This window comes from Choristoneura fumiferana, chromosome 30 (genome assembly GCF_025370935.1).
Source record: "Choristoneura fumiferana chromosome 30, NRCan_CFum_1, whole genome shotgun sequence".
Taxonomy (NCBI): Eukaryota; Metazoa; Arthropoda; class Insecta; order Lepidoptera; family Tortricidae; genus Choristoneura; species Choristoneura fumiferana.
Window position 1 is genome coordinate 3,275,736 of NC_133501.1, and position 23,047 is coordinate 3,298,782.

At 38.1% G+C, this 23,047-nt stretch overlaps 2 protein-coding genes across 3 annotated transcripts in view; one reads left to right on the forward strand and one right to left on the reverse strand.

Annotated features, from left to right (window-relative positions):
• Positions 1-182: 182 nt before the first annotated feature.
• abs (ATP-dependent RNA helicase abstrakt) lies at positions 183-21,033 on the reverse strand. Its single transcript, XM_074110216.1, has 13 exons — positions 20,710-21,033; positions 16,722-16,904; positions 15,925-16,092; positions 14,677-14,866; positions 12,372-12,508; positions 9,162-9,259; positions 6,829-6,992; positions 4,628-4,833; positions 3,938-4,054; positions 3,024-3,110; positions 2,001-2,104; positions 900-999; positions 183-357 (listed from the first exon to the last, which is right to left on the reverse strand). The coding sequence occupies exons 1-13, from the start codon at positions 20,927-20,929 to the stop codon at positions 269-271; spliced, it is 1,863 nt and encodes a 620-aa protein (XP_073966317.1). The 5' UTR covers positions 20,930-21,033; the 3' UTR covers positions 183-268.
• A 295-nt stretch (positions 21,034-21,328) lies between these two features.
• Positions 21,329-23,047, forward strand: part of LOC141444635 (uncharacterized) — a 101,485-nt gene continuing 99,766 nt past the window's right edge. For both annotated transcript variants that reach the window (XM_074110203.1, XM_074110204.1), the window contains exon 1: positions 21,329-21,620. In XM_074110203.1, the coding sequence (XP_073966304.1) occupies positions 21,467-21,620 (154 nt within the window). In that variant the 5' untranslated portion in view covers positions 21,329-21,466. The remainder of the gene's footprint in view (positions 21,621-23,047) is intronic.

The window sequence follows — 23,047 nt, forward strand, 5'->3', positions numbered from 1 at the left end:
AGAGATACATTACATACACAAAGCACAGAACACACACACACAAAATCTTATCTATAATTCACACAAAATTTGGCCCACCCTTACCGATTCTGCATACATTTGAGGGCCAAATGTTTTCCCGCTCAGTATATTAGTAGGAAGTATATCTTTAAATTTTAGTTTCACCACAAATAAGAACAATATTTCAATCTTTAACAAATTTAATTTCTACAATTACATTACCTATCATCACATTAATCTTAAAATTTTAATATAAATACATATCAAACTAATAATCCGCCGCGGTGTTGGCGAGGTAGTCCCTCCTCCCGATGTTGGAAGCTTGCTTGTTCTGTACCGCCTCCAATTTTGGACATTCTGAAAATATACAATATGAAGTTAACTTCTTGACTGTCATTATCATATCACCAATAGGACGTCCACTGTCGGACATAGGCCTCCCCCATAGACATCTAGTTGCTTTGGTTGGAAGCGGCCTGCATCCACCGTGAACCCTTGGCTTTAACCGGGTCATCCGTCCATCTCGTTGGTGGACGTCCTAAGTAGGCTGCGCTTGCCGCGCGGTCTCCATTCGTGAACTTTTCGGAACACCTGTTCTCCGTGCTATATACCCTGCCCATTGCCACTTCAACGAGCTAATTCGCTTCGCTATGTCGGTGAACCTCGTTCTTTTACGTATCTCCTCATTTCAAATTCGATCCCATAGAGAAACGAGTAAAGCTTTCTCCATAGCTCGCTGAGCAACTCTGAGCCTATTTATAAGGCCTATAGTGAAGCACCACGTCTTAAACCTATATGTCATCATGACTGGTAACACACACTGGTTAAATACTTTAGTCTTAGGAACTGAGAAATTTTGGACGAAAAGACGTTGCGGAGTTTCCTAAATAAATAGATACCTGTGATGCGATGCCCCAGCCCTCCGCAGTAGGAGCACCCCTGCCCGTCCAGCTCCGGCACGTCGGGCTCCCCGATCATGTCCAATAAAAATGACGGCACCTAAAACAATTAATTAATTAAAATGATTATACATTTTTATTGTATGTAACACATTACATGACATGACGCTATCGAAGATTCTCAACTCGGACGCATATAAACAACTTCTAACGTTTTTCCTTCGGACTTCAGTCCCCAAAGGGGACTCCGAAATTCGAAAATCGAAGTTCGTATCATACCGTCCCTCTCAGCCTCGTATTAAATAGTATAAGTGTCAGAGGGACGGAACGAGACGAACTTCGATTTTCGAATTTCGGAGTAGCGCCGCAGGCATAACTAACACTTGTCTGGAGAGAGATCTCGCTATTGTAGCATAACCCCACAATATACATGATATACAAAAGTTACAATTCAATGCCATATGGCGAAGGCTAGACGTACCATCTGTCAAATATGTGGTCTACCACCCTAAAGTTGATAATCGTTTGCATGTCGTAAAACAATAGTGCCAATAGACTTATCTGTCAACTGGAAAGTTTAACATTAACGACAAATTCATTTGATAGGAACTTGTTTAAAAATTGATAGACCGCTTATTTGGCTGATGGTACAATACATATTGTGGTCTACATATATTTATTACATATTGTGCTTGCATATAGTTTTTGAAAGTCAGAATGTATTTTTAGTCATAACTCTTTTTTCTCTTTTTTTCTTTTTTCTCTGAATCCAATATTTTTTTAGAATTGTTATAAAACAAACCTACAGTTTTCTATAGGAAGACCATTTACAAAATTCTGTAAAATTCAGAAAAACAATAACAAGTGAGTGTTTGGGTGTGTGTGTTACTGTGTTACCTTCTGTCCAGGTAAGTGTTTGTGTGTGTTACTGTGTTACCTCATGGCCACCTACGTGGTAGGGTGTGTTACTGTATTACCTTATGGCCAGGTAAGAGTTTGTGTGTGTGTTACTTTCTAAAGGCCAGGTGAGTGTATGTGTGTGTTAGTGTGTTACTTTCTATAGATCAGGTGACTGTATGTATGTCTGTGTTAGTGTGTTACCTTCTGTCCCGCCTCTCGCAGTAGATGCGCGAGATCCTTTAGCACGCTGCTCTCGGCCGCGCGTCCAAGCAGCGTCGTCGCCACGCCCTCGCCGCCCGCGCGACCTGACAAACAACACATTATTATACACCGTGTTATTTTTGATTTCTGTTAACTCTAAGGGGGCAATCTACAGGTCAAATGAAGTTAATTTCTCTAAGACACTAGTGGCCTTACTCTGTTTTAAAAAAAACAAAAGTTAAGATAATTAATTATTTAATTTATGACGTTTTTACAAAGTCCATAACTAATCCATTTTTCATTCACACATATTTAGCAAAAGAAAGTTTAAGATGTGGATTTTTAAAAAAAAAAAAAAATTAAATTAAAAGCTGTTTATTTCAATAAAAAAAATACACGTACATTTCATTAATTAACTACTAATCCTTAATTAATAGGATTGTTGCAGTCAATGTTTATAATTTTACTTGATTATTTGGAATGAATGGATACAATTATTAATACAATTATTAATACAATTTTTATTTAAGGAGGTAGGTTTAACCATCGCACCAAAATATGCTTAATCTTGTTGTGTTTGCTGTTCACAATTTCTTGCACAGTTTCAAATGGAAATTTATTAAGTATGCGGGGCAGAGTGGACGTCCACACTCTCTCTTTTGATGTCTCTCTTATGTGTCACGCGAATGTCACTTGTCAAGTTAGTTTATTTTACAATTTAATTATTACAATGACTGAGAAACTATTATTTATGCATGAAAAAAGATTTTTATTTCCGTATTTTTTTTCATTTGACGAAAATTATCAGGTACTTTGTTCATACCAATGAACTGAGCCGTCTGCAGAAGAACGGAAATTAAAAGACACGGTGTACAATAACCTCGTAAGTCCTAACTTTTTAAACATTCATATTCCTCCAGACCCAGCCGAGGACTCCCAAAATCTAATAGCCGAGAAATCCAGGCCAGCCCCCCCCCCCTAAAAATAATCCTAGATACGCCAATGACGTCCTGAGTTACTAACCTGTACGACCGATGCGATGGACATAGTTTTCTATATCTTCGGGCATATCGTAATTGATCACGTGTTGTATATTCGCGAAATCCAGACCTGAAATAATGGAACAATTAATCTCTACAATATGATGGCGCGATCTTTCACTACTATAAAAGGTGTTAATTAAACAAATGAAAACCTTCATTATTTTAAAAGACATTCGCGTGTTTTGCCAAGTCAGTAATTCCTACTTCATTTCTATAACTCTACACTCATATTATTCCTTTGTCAGTTGCACTATGACGTTTTAAAAAGAAAATCACACATTGAAAGCAAAACAGCCAGTATAAAAGCCAGCTATAGTTATTTGTGTCACAAGGGAGCAAAATGGTGTATTTACGGCGAGGGCGTACATTGAATCCAGAATCTAGCGAAGGATTCTACAATAGAATCCTGAGCGTAGCGAGGGATTCTAAAGTAGAATCCTGAGCGTAATGAGGGATTCAAGTGTTAACGCCCAAGATGAAAATAATTTTGCTCCCGAGTGACTCATACAACTTTTCACACCGAGCATCAAGAAACTTTAAATAGGTATTATTAAAGAGCAACCAGCATAGACAAAGGCGTGGCTTTACGATTATCAACTTCAAAAAATTGCATTTGCAACAAAATCCTTAGAAAAGCCTTGAACAGAAAAGTTGCACTTTGCTCCGTCTCGTCAGGGAGGAAAAGTTACTTTTCTGAAGGAGAGGTGTGAAAAAATATTTAATTACCGCCTGTTGCAGTTGTAACTTATAGTTAGACTTGGCACAATAAAAAAGGGATTTAAAAACACAAACACACCCTAATTTAAAACATATTGTGATCGATTCTGAGCAAACTACTTTCTGGTTTTCAGATATTTAATTAACACCTTGTATATGGATGTTTGTAAGACTGACCTTTGCTGGCGACGTCAGTGGCAACGAGGACGTCCTTCTCCCCCTGCCGGAACGCGTCGACCGCCCGCGACCGCTCCTCCTGGTCCTTCCCACCGTGAATAGCCACGGCTTCCACCCCTGACAACACCAGACAAAAATTACAAGCTTTTATTGCTAAACTATCTATATATCTTATCCACCTATCTAATACCTTTAAACAAGCAATTCTTGTATATATATCTTCTATCTTCTCTATAAATAAAAATGAATCGTAAAATGTGTTGCTGAGCGCAAAACTCGGGAACGGCTGGACTGATTTCGCTTATTCTTATTTTTTTGTGTTCGTTATTGCCAGGAGAAGGTTTTTATGGAAGGAAACTTAGAAAAACACGGGGTTACAACGGGAGCGAAGCCGCGGGCAATAGCTAGTAATTTTTATTTTAAAGTATGAATGAAGTTTTTGTTGTTACTAAAATCGATGACAGATAGGCAATTATTTATTTGATGTGCAATTAATAATATTCCCTTAGATATTAATGTCTTCTTGACAATACTATATTTGAATTATGTATCCGTTTCATTGGTAATATTTTTTGCAATTTCCCAGAAACGACTTTTTGGTTTTAGCCAGTCTGTAAGATGGAACTTTAAGCTTCCCTGTGTTCCTAGTAGCCTTTGACTTATCGACGTTAGTGGGCGTGTCACAAGTACCTTTAAGCAGCAGGTATTCGTGTATAGCATCCACATCCTGCTTCCTCTCCGCGAAGACCAGCACCGGCGGCGGCGTCTTCTGCAAGCATTGGAGCAGGTGCACCGTCCTGGCCTCAGCTTTGACTGGCTCCAGCTCTTGGCGCACGTTGAGGGACGCGGCGCCCGCGCGCCCCACGTTCACTGTCACTGGCTTCACTAGAGCCGACCTGGTCACAGAAATACACACAACAATAGTTATTTGTGTCACAAGGGAGCAAAATGGTGTATTTACGGCGAGGGCGTACATTGAATCCAGAATGTAGCGAAGGATTCTACAATAGAATCCTGAGCGTAGCGAGGGATTCTAAAGTAGAATCATGAGCGTAATGAGGGATTCAAGTGTTAACGCCCAAGATAAAAATAATTTTGCTCCCGAGTCGCTCATACAACTTTTCACACCGAGCATGAAGAAACTAGAATAAAAAACAATTCTAAATATTATTAAAGAACAACCAGCATAGAAAATGGCGAGGCTTTACAATTATCAAGTTCAAAAAACGGCATTTGCAATAAAACACTTAGAAAAGCCTTGAACAGAAAAGTTGCACTTTGCTCCCTTTCGTCAGGGAAGAAAAGTTACTTTTCTGAAGGAGAGGTGTGAAAATAAGTTTTTTCATCTCTCCTGTTTGGAAAGTTTAATTTTCATGGGTAGCTAGCCGGGTGGAAAATTGCGTTTTCATCTCTAGGGAGGAAAGTATTTATTATTAATTTTTCGATTAGCCTTGGAGTCGAAGATAATTGAGTTACGTCAATGACACTTTTTTTCCACGTTTCGGCATGGCCGATGCACGTCGTGACCAAGGAGCTGACATACAACACTGGAGGTTGAACGCCGAACATCCGTTTGAAACAAGAAATTTGATCTTAATTACGTCACGAACACATTCCATCTCTTTCTTTAGTAAGGTTAAGAAAGAGATGGAAGTCATTCGTGAAATGTGAAAGAAGGAGATGGAATATATAAATAAGTAATAAAGGTCAAACTTCTTCGTTCGGCGTTCAACCCCAGTTTCGTATATAAGCTCCTTAGTTGTGACCAACTCGATTTTTTTTTATAGTTTGCCGTGGCAAGTGGCCAGTCGAAAAGGTACCGTTGGAGGTTGGATATAAGTAAATTCAATTTATTATTATTCTCATTTTTTTGTAGTATTTTACTTTCCTCACAGTCGAAATGAAAAGTATAGTGTCTAACTCGGGTGGAATTACCCATTTCCCCTCGAACTATTGGCGCTCTCACTTCGTTCGAGTGTCAGAAATATCTCGGGTGAAATAGGTCACTTTCCATCCTTGATTATCAATCTACTATTGTTAAAAATCTAATCGAATCGACTTAAAACGATCAAAAACAGCTTTATGCTCAACACCATCCTAGAGGCATTGGTCGTGCGGTGGGATAGCCCTATGTTGAGCCGGTGGGGGGCGCTTGCATGCGCACCTCTACTTTTAGTTTTAAGTTTACTGTTATAATGTTTTCTTTATTTTAATTTTGTAATTTGTATGCACCTGGTCTGAAAATAAAATTATTATTATTATTTATGCCTACGACTTACAAAAACAAATTAAACAAAGTATAACGTTGAAATCCCGTACACAAAACTAGCGACATATACCAAGCGAAGTCCTGCTCACATACCAGACGAAGTCCTGTGCACATACCTGGCGAAATCCCTCACACATACCAAGGCCAATCAACTTTTTACCCACACTAATCTGTCCGCGACATTTTTCAGACAATTTCAGATTTTTGTAAGTAGACATGATTTTTCTGTAATTTAATAGATGGTGTACATGAATACATGCCATCCTACGTAAGTTCAATCTATTAAACCGTGAAATATCTTGTTGGAAGTACGATTTTTGGTAACGCCAGAGAAAATTTTGGTAACGCAGGAGACGCCCAAAGTATCGGTAAAATAGTTGATTGGCCCACCAGGCGAATTCCTATACATGTTAGACGAGGTCCCGCACACATACCTGGTGAAGTTCCGTGCATATACTTGGCGGATTCCCGCACATATACCTAACGAATTTCCACAAACGTACCTCACACATACCTAGCGAAGTACCTCACAAGTCCCACACATACCAGGCGAAATCTCGCATCCCGCACACATCCCAAGCGAAGTCCCACACACATACCTGGCCAAGTCCCTTGCACGTACCTGGCGAAGTTCTGTATCTTCCTCGGCATGGTGGCACTGAACAGCAGCGTCTGTCGCTGCCCGGTGAAGTACGAGAATATAGTCCGCACGTCCTCCTCGAAGCCCATGTCTATCATGCGGTCCGCCTCGTCCATGCACAGGTAGCGGCACACGTTCAGCCGCACCTGCACAAGCAGCATCATCATCATCATCATATCCATCGTGAGCGAGGTAGCAGCAACGGCATCTTGAGGACGGCCGGGAAACTTTATGACAGTCAAATCAATGTTTTTTTTTTTATTTCAATTCCAAATTTTTACTTTTACGGTCATCCCGTAAAACCTAAATTGAAAAAAATACAAAAAGATTCCAAAAAAACAATCTTAATTTGATTGCTTAGTAACGACATCTCTTGTCCGGGTGAGCGGTTAGTTCCAATGGAGTGCCGAAAGTTTCTCGATGAGGGCTACGGTATAGATGTCGCTAGCGTCACTGCTTAAGTGGCTAATAAGAAACAAACAAGCTGAGATATGTGGTGCATAGGGGAAATTCGTGTATGTACCGTTGACCAACAGTGGTGTAGCTGTATAACACGCGGTACGGAATACCGAGGACCTGGGTTCGATTCCCAGTGCTGGTTTTATTTTTCAGGTTTTTCTGTGCATCTATATTTCAGTTTGTATTTTCAATTTATGACAGTCCTCTCTTTTTATGATAGATGCCACTAATTACTTATTTAATATGTTTTTTGTCTCAAAGTCACTCAGAGGGCTATGGAGAGGGCTATGCGGAGTTTCTCTGCGGGATAGAATTAGAAATGATATCCGCAGTAGAACTAAGGTTACCGACATAGCCCGAAGAATTGCGAAACTGAAGTGGCAGTGGGCGGGGCACATTGCTCGCAGGACTGATGGCCGATGGGGTCAGAAGGTTCTCGAATGGCGTCCGCGGACCGGGAGACGAGCTGTCAGTAGGCCTCCAACAAGATGGAGCGACGACCTGGTTAAGATCGCGGGATCGCGGTGAATGCGGAAGCACGAGACCGGTCTGAGTGGAGAGCCTTGGGGGAGGCCTATGTACAGCAGTGGACGTCTTTCGGCTGACATGATGATTGTGATGTTTTTGTGGAACAACTTAAGTCTCTAAGTAATTACTAACCGCAGACCTTATATCGAGATAGACGAAAAGAGCGCTTTAAACTGTATGAACTTAGCGTGTCGAATTTTTCGTAACTACGATGACGTCACGAGCGAGATTTAGTGATGGGAAATCAAGACCGCAAAGTACCGATTCAAAGGCGTGCATTTTGGTCGGACAAAACTTTGACCGTGGATCAAACTTTTTACACGGAAGGTAGGTAAACCCTTAAGGTCTATCTCGATATAAGGTCTGTGTTACTAACATAGGAGTTAAGTAGCAAAATGTACCCACTAACCAAAATTACTAAACATAATATCATATGTGTCTCATCTGTATTATGGGCTCAAATTGAAGTATAATCCACGCGAAAATTGTGAAGAATTATAATCTTCACAGACAGAACAAAGTACAACTTGGAACGTCGACGTCAGTTCTCAAAGTCAAATGAAAGTCATTGCTCATTTATCATACATTAAATTCTTTACATTACATTGAATTTAAACCACAGAAAACGATTAAAAAGCACTTACTTCGAAATGGTTTTCGATTTACTACACATCCCACAAATGGTTTACTAATGTTTCGGCGAATAACGTTTGGCAACCTGTTTCATTTCGCAACCGTTTAATATTACTGAAACTGTAAATATTTCAGGACTTTATAAAACTAACCTAACCTAACCTAAAAGGTTCTACACGATGGCCCTGAAATAAATCCTGAAATATTTACAGTTTTAGAGTTTGCGAAATGAAAAGTTGCGAAATGAAACAGGTTGCAAACGTTACGTTGCGAAAAGGCAGTATCCGCCCACTAATATTACAAATGCAGAAGTTTGTAAGTCTGTTTGTTTGTTTGTTACTTCATCGCATCTAAAACGCTGAATTGATTTAGAAGAAATTCGGTATACAGATAGGATATATTGTATCCCGGAAAATTGCATGGCTTCCGCGGGATAGTTTAAATCGAATCCCACGCGGACGGAGTCGCGGGTAACGGCTAGTTGTAAAGAAATTGTAGAGACTCCTAGCGCCATCTAGTGGACAACAATAAAAACTCGCGCTATCGAAGTTTCTCAACGCGGTCGCATATATACAAGTTCCGACGCTCGTCCTTCGGACTTCGGTCCCCAGGCATAACACCTGCCTGGAGAGAGATCTCTCTATTGGAGCCTCCCCCCACAAAATAACCCCCAATTGTAATTTTTTTTAACTTACCATTTTCTTATCGAGCATGTCCATAAGCCGGCCAGGCGTGGCCACCATTATGTGCACTCCTCGCTGCACTACTTCCATACACTCTGACACCGCTACACCTGTAAACATCAGGATAATTAGCAAAGCGTACGAGTAACAATAGCAACTATATCAGAACAAGCTTGTGCGTGACATGCGATAGAACCCTGTCGCAGTCAGCGTTTGACGCATTTATGAAAATCTTGATAAGGACAGCAGAGGTTCCATGCAACAAGGTTCCACCAAATGTCATACCAACTTGTTAAATTACGTAATTTCACCAAAAACGCGGGTGAGTTCACTAAAAAAATAAAAAAAATGGAGTGGCTAAAACACTTTCAATAAAAAGTTTTTATTAAAAAGCAAAAAAAAAAAGAAAAAAAAAAGTGCGATGGTAGTGATAGTTGTGTTTGTGTAATTATGTGTGTGTGTGTGTTCTTATCCTACTAATATTATAAATGCGAAAGTTTGTGAGTGAGTGAGTATGTTTGTTACTTCTTCACGCTGAAACGGCTGAACGGATTTGGATGAAATTTGGCAAAAAGTGAGTTTATAATCTGGATTAAAAGATATTCTCACGAGATAGGGATAAAATCTAGAAATAACATCCGCTGGGCTTAGAGTCATGAAATTTGGTATGTAGGTAGGTAGCTGGACGTCTGGAATAACACATAGGCTACTTTTTAGCACAGGATAGGGATAACGTTTTGAAATTTCAACCGCTGGGCTGAGCGTCTTGAAATTTTGGACAGTTCTCAACACAACCTCAATGAAGACCATGATATAAATTTTGCGAATTCCCGGGGAAATTTTGTAAAATCCTGGAAATTCAATTATAACTACCAGACCGAATAGTTTACGCGTGCCAAGCCGCCAGTAACCTCTAGTCTTACAATACAGTAGTTACAATTACTCTTTATTGTACACCGCAAATAGTAAGCGATACAAAAAACAGGTACACAGAGAAAATTACAAGGCCAGGTACAATATGGAAGCGAAAGAGCTGTCGTAAGGTCGCGGGTGAGTATAGTATCGGGATGGGGAAACTTTTTCCTTCGAGTGCCAATATATATCGTTATTTAATTTATGTTTTTATTTAATTGTTAGTTTTGTTACTCTTTAGCTACTAAGCCATGTCTTTGTTTTGAAGAATAAATATTATATCTATCTATCTATCAATCTAATATAAAATAAAATATCATGGGACACTTCACACCAATTGACCTAGTCCCAAACTAAGCAAAGCTTATACTATGGACGCTAGGCAACGGATAAACATACTTATATAGATAAATACATACTTAAATACATATTAAAATCCAAGACCCGAGAACAAACATTCGTATTATTCATACAAATATCTGCACCGGCCGGGATTCGAACCCGGAACCTCAAGCTTCGTAGTCGTCAATATATACTAACAAAATATATGGCGGGCCAAGTTGTTGCATTTTTGGCAATGTTATTTACAGACATAAAAATATTGATAATGTATTTTCTGAAACACTAATTTGGCCATTGCCAATGAGAATGAAATTTTGTAACAATACGAAATCTTCTCTTGATTTTTGTTTGATGGTCGCGGATCGGATTTCAGGCCTTCGCAGGCCGGAGATGGCCCGCGGGCCGCAGTTTCCCATCCCTGGTATAGTACATTATGAATTAAGGGGCGTAAGAAGGGGATTACTAACGCGAGTCGATTAGAAGCCCGACGCCGGAGGACACATAACAGACCACATTTTTAATTTTCATTCAATTTTTATGGAATAATCGAGAAAAACTAACAAAAATGCAACATTGCCAGCTCAGCAGGTATACGAGTAAACGCACTTAATGTGTATTTATCTATATAAGTATGTTTTTTATCCGTTGCCTAGTATCCATAGTACAGGCTTTGTTTAGTTTCGGACTAGGTCAATACGGTATTTGACAACTCCTGAATTTGCCATATCTTAATATTATTATGAAAATATAGATATACAGAGTGTTTAGCGAAGAGAAAACTTAAATCGGTTGAAAATTGGATTTATAGTGATTTTTTGAAAAATCTATATACCTGTCTTTTTCTCAAACGCTTTTCTCTATGCAGCAAGTATGGCGGTACTGGCGTGTGACGTCACATGCCAGTATGTCTTTCTCTGTCTAATCTTGAATTTCAAACCCTTATAACTTTGTTATTTGTAAAGGTAGCTTAAAAATTGTTTTTCTATTCGATAACAGGCATTGTGTAGTTTTAATTTATAAAACATATACAAAATAGTCAAATACCGTATTGGTGTCAAGTGTCCCATGATATTTATTTATTTATTTATATTCAATTGCTTACATGTAGTTTGTTGGGTGGTATTTGGTGTTTGTAGTGTTTCATACATGTACCTCTAGGGAGGTGTTACAATATTCTTATAAACTAGAAATAAATGAACTTTTAATAATAATAGCAATAGTTTAGCATGCATCAAAAGTTTATATCATAACATTATTCTAGTCCAATATCTTTACAAATTAATATAATTTCTGTCTTTATTGGCGTTGAGATAGAAACAAAATATAATAAAGGAAAACATTAAGATTTCAAATAAAAGGTCATAAATTCGTATACAAAATTAAATATGAAACTACCGTGAGACTCACTCATATTAAATATAATGACCCGGATAACTCACGTCTTAAATCGAGTTTAGCTCGACATGTTTCGTGCTAATCCGTAGCCCTTCGTCTTCGGAGCCGCTGAGTCGCGTTGCTCCGAAGACGAAGGGCTACGGATTAGCCCGAAACATGTCGAGCTAAACTCGATTTAAGACGTGAGTTATCCGGGTCATTATATTTAATACAAAATTAAATTATTGAATTTTACGCTGCGGTATTTGCTAAAAATTGTTCGACAGAGTTTAGCATTCGTTAATGAGAAACGACTTAAACCTTTTTGTCTAGTGTCTGTGTGTATATTTATTTTATTTACATTATTAGTAGGATGTGAGTTTTTACTAGGATATTATTAGGATTAGGATAATATAAGTGGTGTAGTGGTGTAGTGGTGTGGTTCGTTCGTGAGAGTAGCGGGAAACCGGTGGATGCAAGTGGCAAGTTGTCGTTCATTGTGGCGTTCTAAGGGGGAGGCCTTTGTCCAGCAGTGGACGTCTTCGGGCTGATGATGATGGTGATGATGAAGTGGTGTAGGTAGGACGTCCATACCTCCGATGGCGAGGCAGCTCCTGATCTCCGGCAAGCCGCTCATCTTCAGGTGCTTGACGAAATGCTGAATGATCTCGTGAGTCTGTTTGGCGAGCTCGCGCGACGGGCAGATGATGAGCCCGTAAGGACCCTCGTTCCTGAGGCAAAACGGTCGTTTTTAGTGTTCCGTTGTCAACTAGGAACCCTTATAGTTTCGCCATCTAGATGGCCTAGAGGTTAGAGAACCTGACTACGAAGCTTGAGGTCCCGGGTTCGATTCCCGTGTCGGGGCAGATATTTGTATGAATATACGAATGTTTGTTCTCGGGTCTTGGGTGTTTAATATGTATTTAAGTATGTATCTATATTTATATTATAATTATATTTATCCGTTGCTTAGTACCCATAACACAATAAATTATTGAATCAGGCGTTACTTTGCGGAGGTCCATATCAATGAACTAAAATAATTTCCTTGCTCACCCGCGACCTTACGATAGCTAAGCTTATGCAAAATATGCGTGTTCATGCAGTTCCTCCACCTCCACACTGTAAGAACACACACAAATCACACAAACCCATCTATCACCACCACCACACTACACTGACGCGTTTCGAACTCAACCAGAGCTCATCTTCAGAGTGACACAACCGTACACCATGCTACCAGTTGTTAGACTAACGAACCACAACCACCGTTTTAACTTGTCACTGTAACTCCCCAAGTACCCACAAACGTTTTATGAAACAAAACAAAACTACCCACAAAAATAATAATTTTTTAACCGTCCTTCAAAACTACCTTGATTTTTATTTATTTACTGTCAAGGCATGTTTTATTAACTACCATTGCTGAAATTAGAACCAAGCCGTAGCAAGGGAGATGAAACTAAATTTACCTGCTCATTAATAATAGACCCCATACTGTTGTATCTAATTATCTCCATGCATTCTAAAACATCGAGACGAAACCCCTTGCCACAATAATGTAACACTTCATACGAATCTGAGTCCGATAAAGAATGATTTAGTTCCAACAAATGTTTGGCAAAATTCGACTTATCAGGATGCTCAGACTCGTGCTCCAATTCCATTTCATCCAATTTTCAACCGATTCAAATTTTCTCTTCGCTTAACTCTATCTGTATATCTATATTTTCAAAATAATACTAAGATAAGGCAAATTAAGGAGTTGTCAAATACCGTATTATGTAAAGTAATGTTATGCTTGCAAAATTTATTCCTACTCAACGTTACACCAATTTAAATTATGCGAAGTAATATTATGCGAAATAACATTATGCTATTTTGAATTAGGCCTATTACTTTATGCGAATTAATATATGTAGACCCAGTGGTACGAGATGGCGGTGGGTTTAGTATTTTGTGTCTGGACTGGACACGCCTTTGCGTGTCTTGTGCGGCCACTTGCTTTACAAAAGCTGCAATGTGGGTTTTTATACAGGCGAAATATCGATAGATGGCGTTAGTATCGTGAGGCAATTTGACCATAGTAAAAGAGGACAAGTAATTCCACTCCGACCCTTTAGGAGACTTAACTACCTTCTCCTACGCGGACGCTTAGGGTTGTCGACGTCTATTTTAGATTAATTACCTACCGGAAAATAATTTTAGTACGAAGGTTAACTAAAAATTGTCTAATGTCTGTGTCTAGAGAAACCAGACAGATTCTATGTCGTTATATTATTATTATTTTACTAAATTTTAAAATATTATTTATAAATTCGCCGGAATGGTGACGGCGACTGTGTACATACTATTCATGTTTCCTACACATAATACTATAACTATATTGTTTATAGGTAGGTAGGTATCTATTATTTTTTCATGTGTCCTTGCACGAAACTATCACACTACACTTATATACTACTAATTTACAACTATACCTAATACAAAAAATACGTAAGTACGAGTACGCGAACGTGAAAGGTGATCATCTCGCGAAGCGAGCCCAAGACGAACGAGCTAAAATAGAAACGTACGGCGCCGACGGCAGCGCAGCCTTGACTATAGAATAGAAAAGTTAATCGTCCTTAAATTATCAGTGTGTGCGTGCGGCGGGTGCGTGCGTACCACCGCCAACCGGCGCGCACACATTTAAGCCGCGCGATCTACTTTTGTTTGTAGTGAGCTTACTTGTCCTCTTTTACTATGGTTTGACGTTTCACTCTTGCTTGCGATTGGCTCATTTAGATATTTATCCAATCACAAGCGTGACTGAAATGTTAAACGGACATCACGATACTAAAAATCCATCTAGGAATATTTCGCCTGTCGAAAAACCCTCATTGGGGCAGTTCCTGACCTGATGAAGGGCAGCTGCGTCTCCTGTTCAGCACACAGCAGCAGCAGCGGCAGCGTGAACACCAGCGTCTTGCCCGACCCGGTGAAAGCGATGCCGATCATGTCCCGCCCGCAAAGCACCGCCGGGATGCCAGCCACCTGGATCGGAGTTGGTTTCTTTATGCCCTTCTCCTCAAGCCCGCGGAGGATGCCTGCAGTAAACAGCTTTCATTAGTTTATTTATAATATCAATAATATGATTGGTTTTTCGGAGTATTTTTGTATTTTTTATTTCAACTCCAAAATTCGTGTCTAGATTCCTGTCCAGCAGTGGTGTAGGGGTGTAGCACGCAGCACGGATTGCTGAGGACCTGGGTTCGATTCCCAGTGCTGGTCTCTTTTTCTGGTTTTTCTGTGCATCCATGTCTCAGTTTGTATTTTCGATATTTATTTATAATGTTAATGTAAGTTACGAATACAAGACATAAAATACGCAAATCGGTTGAGCGGTTTAGTTACACGTGAGAAGGTAACAATACAACAAATAAACAGACTTATAAACTTTCGCGTTCATAATATTAGTGGGATACTTATGCAAAGTAACGTTTATGCTTATTAAATTTATGTCAACTCATCGTTATACTACTTTACATTATGCGCATTAACATTATGTGTATTATTATGTTATGCGAATCCATGGTGCGATTGGCGAAAACTACAAAATGTTTTATTTCTCAAAGTTTGACTAAGTATGTATAACCATCTACCCGTTTCAGTTACATCGATGAATGATGTCAAATATAAAACCTTACTTAAAATGAAATTGACTCAAGAGGCTCTGTATAATATACTATAATAGTATAATAGACTATTATGACTTAAAATTTGAATCTGAAACATATATTCATAATATTTGTGGGCCCCAATTTATACTATTCGATGTTTTTTTTATTATTGTTTCCTCCTAACTTGTTTCTTCTGTGTAGCGAATATGTGTAAATAAATCTCTCTCTCTCATATTGTATGAAAATGGACATATCTGGCAATTCAATTAACATTATTTATTATTCATATATTTTAGAATTTTAATTATTATTATTTTGACATCAAATTAAGATTCTAAGATTTTTTTCTTTTGTTAACATGTGCCTATAAATACATATAATATAAGACTTGTTCTAGTGCATAATGTTTTGTGTCAATGGAATAAAGAGATATGACTATAACTAATACAGACCCCCCTGATCTCATTATAAGTAAACCAGTTTACCTTTAGGGAACTTCATATGCTGGAAGGTCCTGATGGGTGGTGGGACGTCCTCCCCCTCCACGAGGATCATGAGCTGTTCGCGCACGCGCTCGTGGCGCGAGGGGGGCAGCGCGAGGATGCAGCGGGGGGGCTTCCACGAGGTCTTTATTGGCTCCTCGTATTGGATGCCTGGGGAAATGAAAATCAAAAGTCGGCCAAGTGCGAGTCGCACTCGCGCACGAAGGGTTCCGTACCATTATCTATACAGCATTAGACATTAGCAATAAAGGCGACAAAAAAACAAGTTTGTTGTATGGGAGGGGGACTCCCATGTAAGAGCATATATAGGAGCCCCCCTTTAATATTTATTTTATTTTAATTTCATTATTAATTTTTAAAGAACATTTATTATACAACTAAATATTCTGTGAATAATTCAAGCGTCTACCTGTTACCGTTATTAATATCAAGCAAAAAAAGGCAATAAAATCACGTTTGTTGTATGGGAGCCCCCCTTAAATAATTATTTTATTTGTAACTACATTTGCATACCAAATTTCAAGTCGATGCCATTAACCATTGAAGAGTTCCGTCCTGTGGAGACGTTCCTGGCTGGACTACCAGGATGTCACTACCAGATTATTGTATTGTCACGCAATTTACATAAGTATACCAAATTTCAAGCCAATCCAACTACTGGAAGTTGGTTGAATTTAACTTGCAAGATTTGATTACAGACAGACAACGGGACAGGTGGAACTAAATAAAAGCTTGTAAGAACATAACCCTCCTTCGGGCAGTCGGGTAAAAAGGTATACCTTTGGCCAGTTCCGCGGCCCCCATGAGCGCCTTGCTCTGCGCCACGCTCTCCAGTATGTGCTGTTCCTCGCGGGCCTGGCGCTCGGCCGCCGACAGCGCCCGCGCCTCCGCCAGCTTCTTCAGGGAGCTGTGCTGCTCCAGCAGAGACACGTTGTACTTGCGGCCCCATTCCTCTTGGGATGCTGTGACAAAGGGTTAAGATTCTCAAAAATCCAAAAAAAAAGGAAAAAGGAAAAAGAAAAGAAAGAAGAAGGAGAAAAGGGGTAAAGGAGTGGAAGGAAATAAAAAACATTAAATTAAAAAAAATCAAAAGCCCCACTGCCTTAAAAACTAAAAGGAAGAAAATAAGTCTAGTGGTCTAGAACTCTGTCAAGAAGCTCATTTAAGGTTCAACAGTCGGGACCCATTACCAAGATTTTTTGAGCTGGTTACGATTTGAATGGGTCCCGACTGTTGAACCTTAAATGAGCTTCTTGACAGAGTTCTAGACCACTAGACTTATTTTCTTCCTTTTAGTTTTTAAGGCAGTCGGGTTTTTGATTTTTTAAATTTAATGGTTTTTATTTTATACTTTTTTGATATTTCTGTGAAAATAGTAGATTAAAAGTATTATAACCCATATATATTTAGAATGGGCTAATTATTAGCTTTCATTTGATTCCCATATTGTTACAATACAATTTTTTTTTATTCCTTCGCCATATTTTTTTTCGCAGACGCCATATTGTAATATTATATACCCTATGTCACTCCGACAGTTATGACGAATCCAGGCTTTAGGCCTTTAGGCTGCAGCGAGGACCAAAGAAATGGACATACATACCCACATACATACATACATACGCTCGAAAAACATAACCCTCTTTCGGGCAGTCTGGTAAAAAGGGGCACCATGCCGCTGATGAATGCGAGATCGGGGACGGTGACTCAACGGGGTCACGCCGTTTTGTCACCAAATTAGTTTTAAATATAATCGATTATATGTATGTTAGTCTGTAATTGTATGGGCCAAGTTGCCCGAAATAAATGGATTTATTATTATATTGTTTAAAAATGTTAAGGGTAAGAAAGGGGTGAAGATGGATAGGGGAAGTGCGGCAGCCCAAGATAGATTGATTTGATTGACGCACGCGTTTTTAGGGTTCCGTAGCCAAAATATTTATAGTTTCGCCATGTCTGTCTGTCCGGTCCGCCCGCGGCTTTGCTCAGGAACTATCAATGCTAGAAAGCTGTAGTTTTGCACGAATATATATGTAAACTATGCCGACAAAATGATACTTACAATAAAAAAATAAAAAAATTTTTTTAGAGTACCTCCTATAGACGTAAAGTGGGGGTGATTTTTTTTTCTGATCCAATCTTGTAGTGTGGGGTAGTGGTGCAACGAATATTCGCATTCGCATTTGCACTCGCAAATATTCGCATTCGCAAAATTTCTGCGAATGTTTTGCGAATATGAATATCAGAAAAAATACAATTAACAGATAATAGATAGGTTAATAAAATCAAAATAAGTACATTCATTTCTTATGTTTTTTATACAAAAAAAATATAACTTTATCTCTGATCACATTATCAGTCTTCACTTAACCATTTGGTATTTGATAGCTAATGGTGGACTGTATGGGAAGTAATGGGAAGATTGATGGAAACACGGGTTAAATGATAGGTTATTTAATAATAAAAGCACAATATTATGTATTGAACCGACAGATCGGGCAAACAAATTACAACTGACAATGAACGTAAAACATATTAAAAAAGCAAGTGTCAAAGAGTATAGTTATAAAAAAGGTCATACCGCAGCCAGTCGCCAACAGTATTATTTATTTATTTACTTTGCGATGCGTTCGTAACCGTATAAACTGGGTAATTCTCGGAACAAAGTACAAACGGAACGCACTTCGTTCGAACGAGAATGCCATAGACAATTTGGCGCCAGAACGAAAAGCTGAATATTCGCATTCGCATACGCGAATGTTCAAAAAATGACATTCGTTACATCACTAAGTGTGGGGTATCGTTGGATAGGTATTTTAAAACCATTAGGGAGTTGCTAAAACGATTTTTCGATTCAGTGATTTGTTTGCAAAATATTCAACTTTAAAGTGCAAATTTTCATTAAAATCGAGCGTCCCCCCCTCTAAAATTTAAACCGGTGGGTGGAAAACTTGAAATTCAGGATGGTAGTAGTATATCAAACTTACAAGGAAAACTATAACGGTTAAGTTTTCTTGAGAATATTAGTAGTTTAAGAGTAAATATAAAAGTAAGGTATAAAATATACCTAAGCTTGGAACATTCCTTACTAAATACGAAATCCTTAGAAAAATATTACTTATTTTTCGTAATGGCTACGGAACCCTATTTCGGGCGTGTCCGACACACTCTTGGCCGGTTTTTTTACGTATTTTCTTCATATCACTAAAATAGACACATTTTATAAATTTAAAGTGTAAGTTAAACGCGATAGAAAACATCTAGTTTCTTATCTTATCATATCATTCATGGTGTATTTGGGTGTACACTTTGGGGTGGTGTAAACAGTTAAGAGACAAAACTGGATTAACTGATGTTACATAAAAAACAAAGCAACTGCAATAGAAGTGGGCCGGACCCGGACCTACTATTAGAGGAGATAAATGCTGCAATTTAAAAGCTGGGCCGACGAAATCAAAGACATGGCTGGAAAGACTAAAACCTGGACCAGATTAGTTACCTTTGCCTGAAGGCACACAGAATCAGTTATCATAAATTAAGGAAAACTAGATAAAATAATCTGTATTTCTGTATACATGGCTTTAAAAAAAGGGTATACTTATTTTGTTTTTTAGAAACAACTTTCGAATTTTTTTCTTTCGAAAAAACTAAAAGTAATCATTCTACAGTGTATGATTAACAGAGTAAATTCTCAAATATCTTACACAAGAGTTTCAAAACTAAAGCTTTACTAGGAGTGACACAGCAAGGGATTAAATGAATGCCATGAATACGCTATAAGCTCAGCGCGCTTAAACTATTAAGCAGATCATTCATTTTTTTTTAATTATAACTTCTTATCCCTTGACTCCCTTGCAGTCAGGGCTTGTAACCGGTTACACATACACCGGTATAGGTTACATCGGTTTTGTTATTTAGGTTACGTTCAAACAAAATGATTTGGGAATGTTGTTATTTAGATTACGTTCAAACGAAATTACGAGTATTTGGGAGTGTTATTATTCAGGTTATGTTCGAATGAAATTATTTGGGAGTGTTATTATTTAGGTTATGTTTGAACGAAATTATTTGGGAGCATTATTATTTAGGTTACGTTTGAACGAAATTATTTGGGAGCATTATTATTTAGGTTACGTTCAAACGAAATTATTTGGGAGCATTATTATTTAGGTTACGTTCAAACGAAATTATTTTGGAACTTTATTTCGAAGCGCTCCCTTACCGGTTACTTGGTGTTTGGATCTGGATACTACTGGCTAGTAATGACAGTCAACTAATAGTCTATACCATGCATAGAAAAGTAAACAAATCGGGTAAAGCAAAGCAAGTTGTCATTCTCCCAATTCTTCGCTCACACAGTAACCTTTATTATGGGTTAAGCTCTCAAAATGTGGTTTGAACCGCTACGGAAAATTAACCAGTTTACAAGCCCTGCTTGCAGCACTATGAGAGTTTCCCAAGGTTCTATAGGAGCGTGTCCCTTGTGAACCATCCTCCCAGACCACACTCTTAGACCCTCTATAACACAATAAGTAGTTGAAATTATTAATGAAAAAAGTTTAAAGTTTCAATAATGGTGAAAAGTGTGATCTTCTATGAATAAATATGAATTATTAATCTTTTCAACACTTTCTTCATGCTAATACTTAAAATTGTAGTTATACGTAGCATTCTTGCCAATATTGATACTTCTTAAATCAAATCATAAGTACATAGGTACAATACACATGCTTTGACTTATTTAGTGATTTCACAAGTGTAATTTACCTTCATCATCAGGATCGTTGTCACTAGAGCTTTTAGTCTCTGCAGAAGCCTCTGCAGCGATCTGTCCAAGGCGTCCGAGTTTTAAAAGTTGCTGTTTTTTCCGTTCTCTTACTGGTACATAAGGCTCATAGTTATCCAAGTCCTCCTCCGATTCTGATGACTTTTCTTCACGCCTGTATCGCTTGACTGGAGGAGGGGGGTCTGATGGCTCGCTGGACATATTTGTAGCCAATATAAAGGACTGTTTGTAAATATACGTTCGTAAATAAACAATTATAACCTAAAACATTTGACGTTTGAGCTCAAAGCGTTCCGTTGCACGCGCTTTTTCTGACACCTTTTTATTTCTTTGCACTAGTTTTTGACGTAGACAGAACGGAACGCAATGAAAAGTGTTCGTAAAGAACGATTCGAAAAAAAAACTTGAAATAAAATGTTATTTATTATAGTATATTTTTTATATTTTCATTATTTCAGCTTTACGATAAAAAATGAATCATTAGCAAGTTTACATTTAAAAATAATTAAAGTAGTTTTTTTCTGTTTTCTACCATTTGAAACTTAAACAAAAAAGAAACGAAATTGTGTTTATGTTCATTTGAAACATAGTAATATTCGGAATGACAAAAATGTCACAAATATGTCAAAATATGCAAGTGACACGTAATTTCACTTAATTATATTTGCATTTTGCGACCTCCAAATGTGTAAATTTACGAGAATAACTGTTTCAACCGATTAATTGTTTAGTGACACAATGTCTGACAAAAGTTTTGGTGATCACATGAGCCGGGGTATAGTGAAAAATCCCTTGCTTTCAACGGCTGTGACTGGTCTGTCTATCGAAGATTTGACACAAAACGCCGTGTTGTTGCCCGTTTCCCGAAACCAAGCCTTGCTGGGGGGACAAGGTGAGTGCCATTATTTATTTTTATCCCGAGAAACAACACTTGAACGACCTTGGCATTATAAAACATCATAACCAGTACTCGCGAAATTTTCTCTAGTCACTGGTCATTTTGCATCATGTTGGCCTATATTCGGTGTTATTGCGTATTATATTATAACGTTAGTGTTATTTTTGAGTTCTAGAGGCCGTTGCAGTGCGATGTAATAGTTGAACTAACTCAAATCAAAACAAAACTAATTCTTAGTTACATCAACATTTGGACAATGTCTTTCTTGTACAAATCTTACAAAAACGCGCCGTTTGAAAGTGGCTTCGTCCCGGAATTCGATATATTGTTTCGTACCAAGTTACATGAAATCCAAAAGTTTATTGATATTGTAACATTAGTAAGTATTTGTCTTAACATTCACTCCCATATCAAAAATACAAACTGAAACATAGATGCACAGAAAAACCAGAAAAAGAGACCAGCGCTGGGAATCGACCCAGGTCTCAGCATTCCGTGCTGCGAGCTATACCTCTACACCACGACTGGACAGGAGTACAGACACAAATTTCTCCTATGCACCACGTTTTTCAGCTTGTTTTCTTATTTAGTCACTTAAGCAGCTAAAAAAATTTGGAGTTGAAATAAAAAATACAAAAAGACTCCAACAACCAATCTTAACGTTCACTGTTAATCTTGCCTGGACATTGCTTATTTTGATATTTTGTTTATAGACTTAAAAGTTATAAATCTGTGGCAGGAATCAAAAGGCTTTGATGGGCCAATCAACTATTTTAACAACACTTTGGGCATCTACAGTGTTACCAAAATTGACTCTGGCATTACAAAATGAGTCACAGTTACTTGAAATAAAAATTATTATTATTACCAAAAAATCGACCTTCCAACAAGATATTTCACGGTTTATTAGCTTAAACTTACGTAGGATGGCATGTATTCATGTACACCATCTATTAAATTACAGAAAAAACATGTTTACTTACAAAAATCTGCAATTGTTTGAATAATGTTGCGGACAGATTAGTGTCAGTAAAAAAGTTGATTGGCCCTGATTTTAGTTTCCTAGTAAATTACTGTTTACTGGAAAAATATAGATCAAAAGAAACATTGTACATTTGATAGTTGTGTCATTATTATTCCAATCCACTATCTTATTGTACACTATTTTCTGCAAATAAATGACTTATGACTTATGACTTATGACCTAGTTTGAAGTCATGGTTGCATAGTAGTTTGATCAACAGCAGCTCAAGCAGGGGATTCTAGGTTTGAGTCTATTTTTGCATTACTGAGTTTTTCGGCATTTCTCTGTGAAATTTAATGGTGTGTGAAGTTCTCAATCCATACTAGACCCACATGGGAACTTCAACCTAAGACCTCATTAAGTTTTTTATTTTGACCGCCTATATTAGAGAACAGTT

Excerpts from the sequence above, each read along its gene's own strand:
- abs (XM_074110216.1), bottom strand. The coding sequence starts at position 20,929 with ATGTCCAGCGAGCCATCAGACCCCCCTCCTCCAGTCAAGCGATACAGG. Across the intron at positions 16,093-16,721 it reads GGCCGCGGAACTGGCCAAAG|GCATCCAATACGAGGAGCCA; the intron begins GTATACCTTTTT and ends TCATTTCCCCAG. Across the intron at positions 1,000-2,000 it reads TGCGAGAGGCGGGACAGAAG|GTGCCGTCATTTTTATTGGA; the intron begins GTAACACACTAA and ends TAATTGTTTTAG.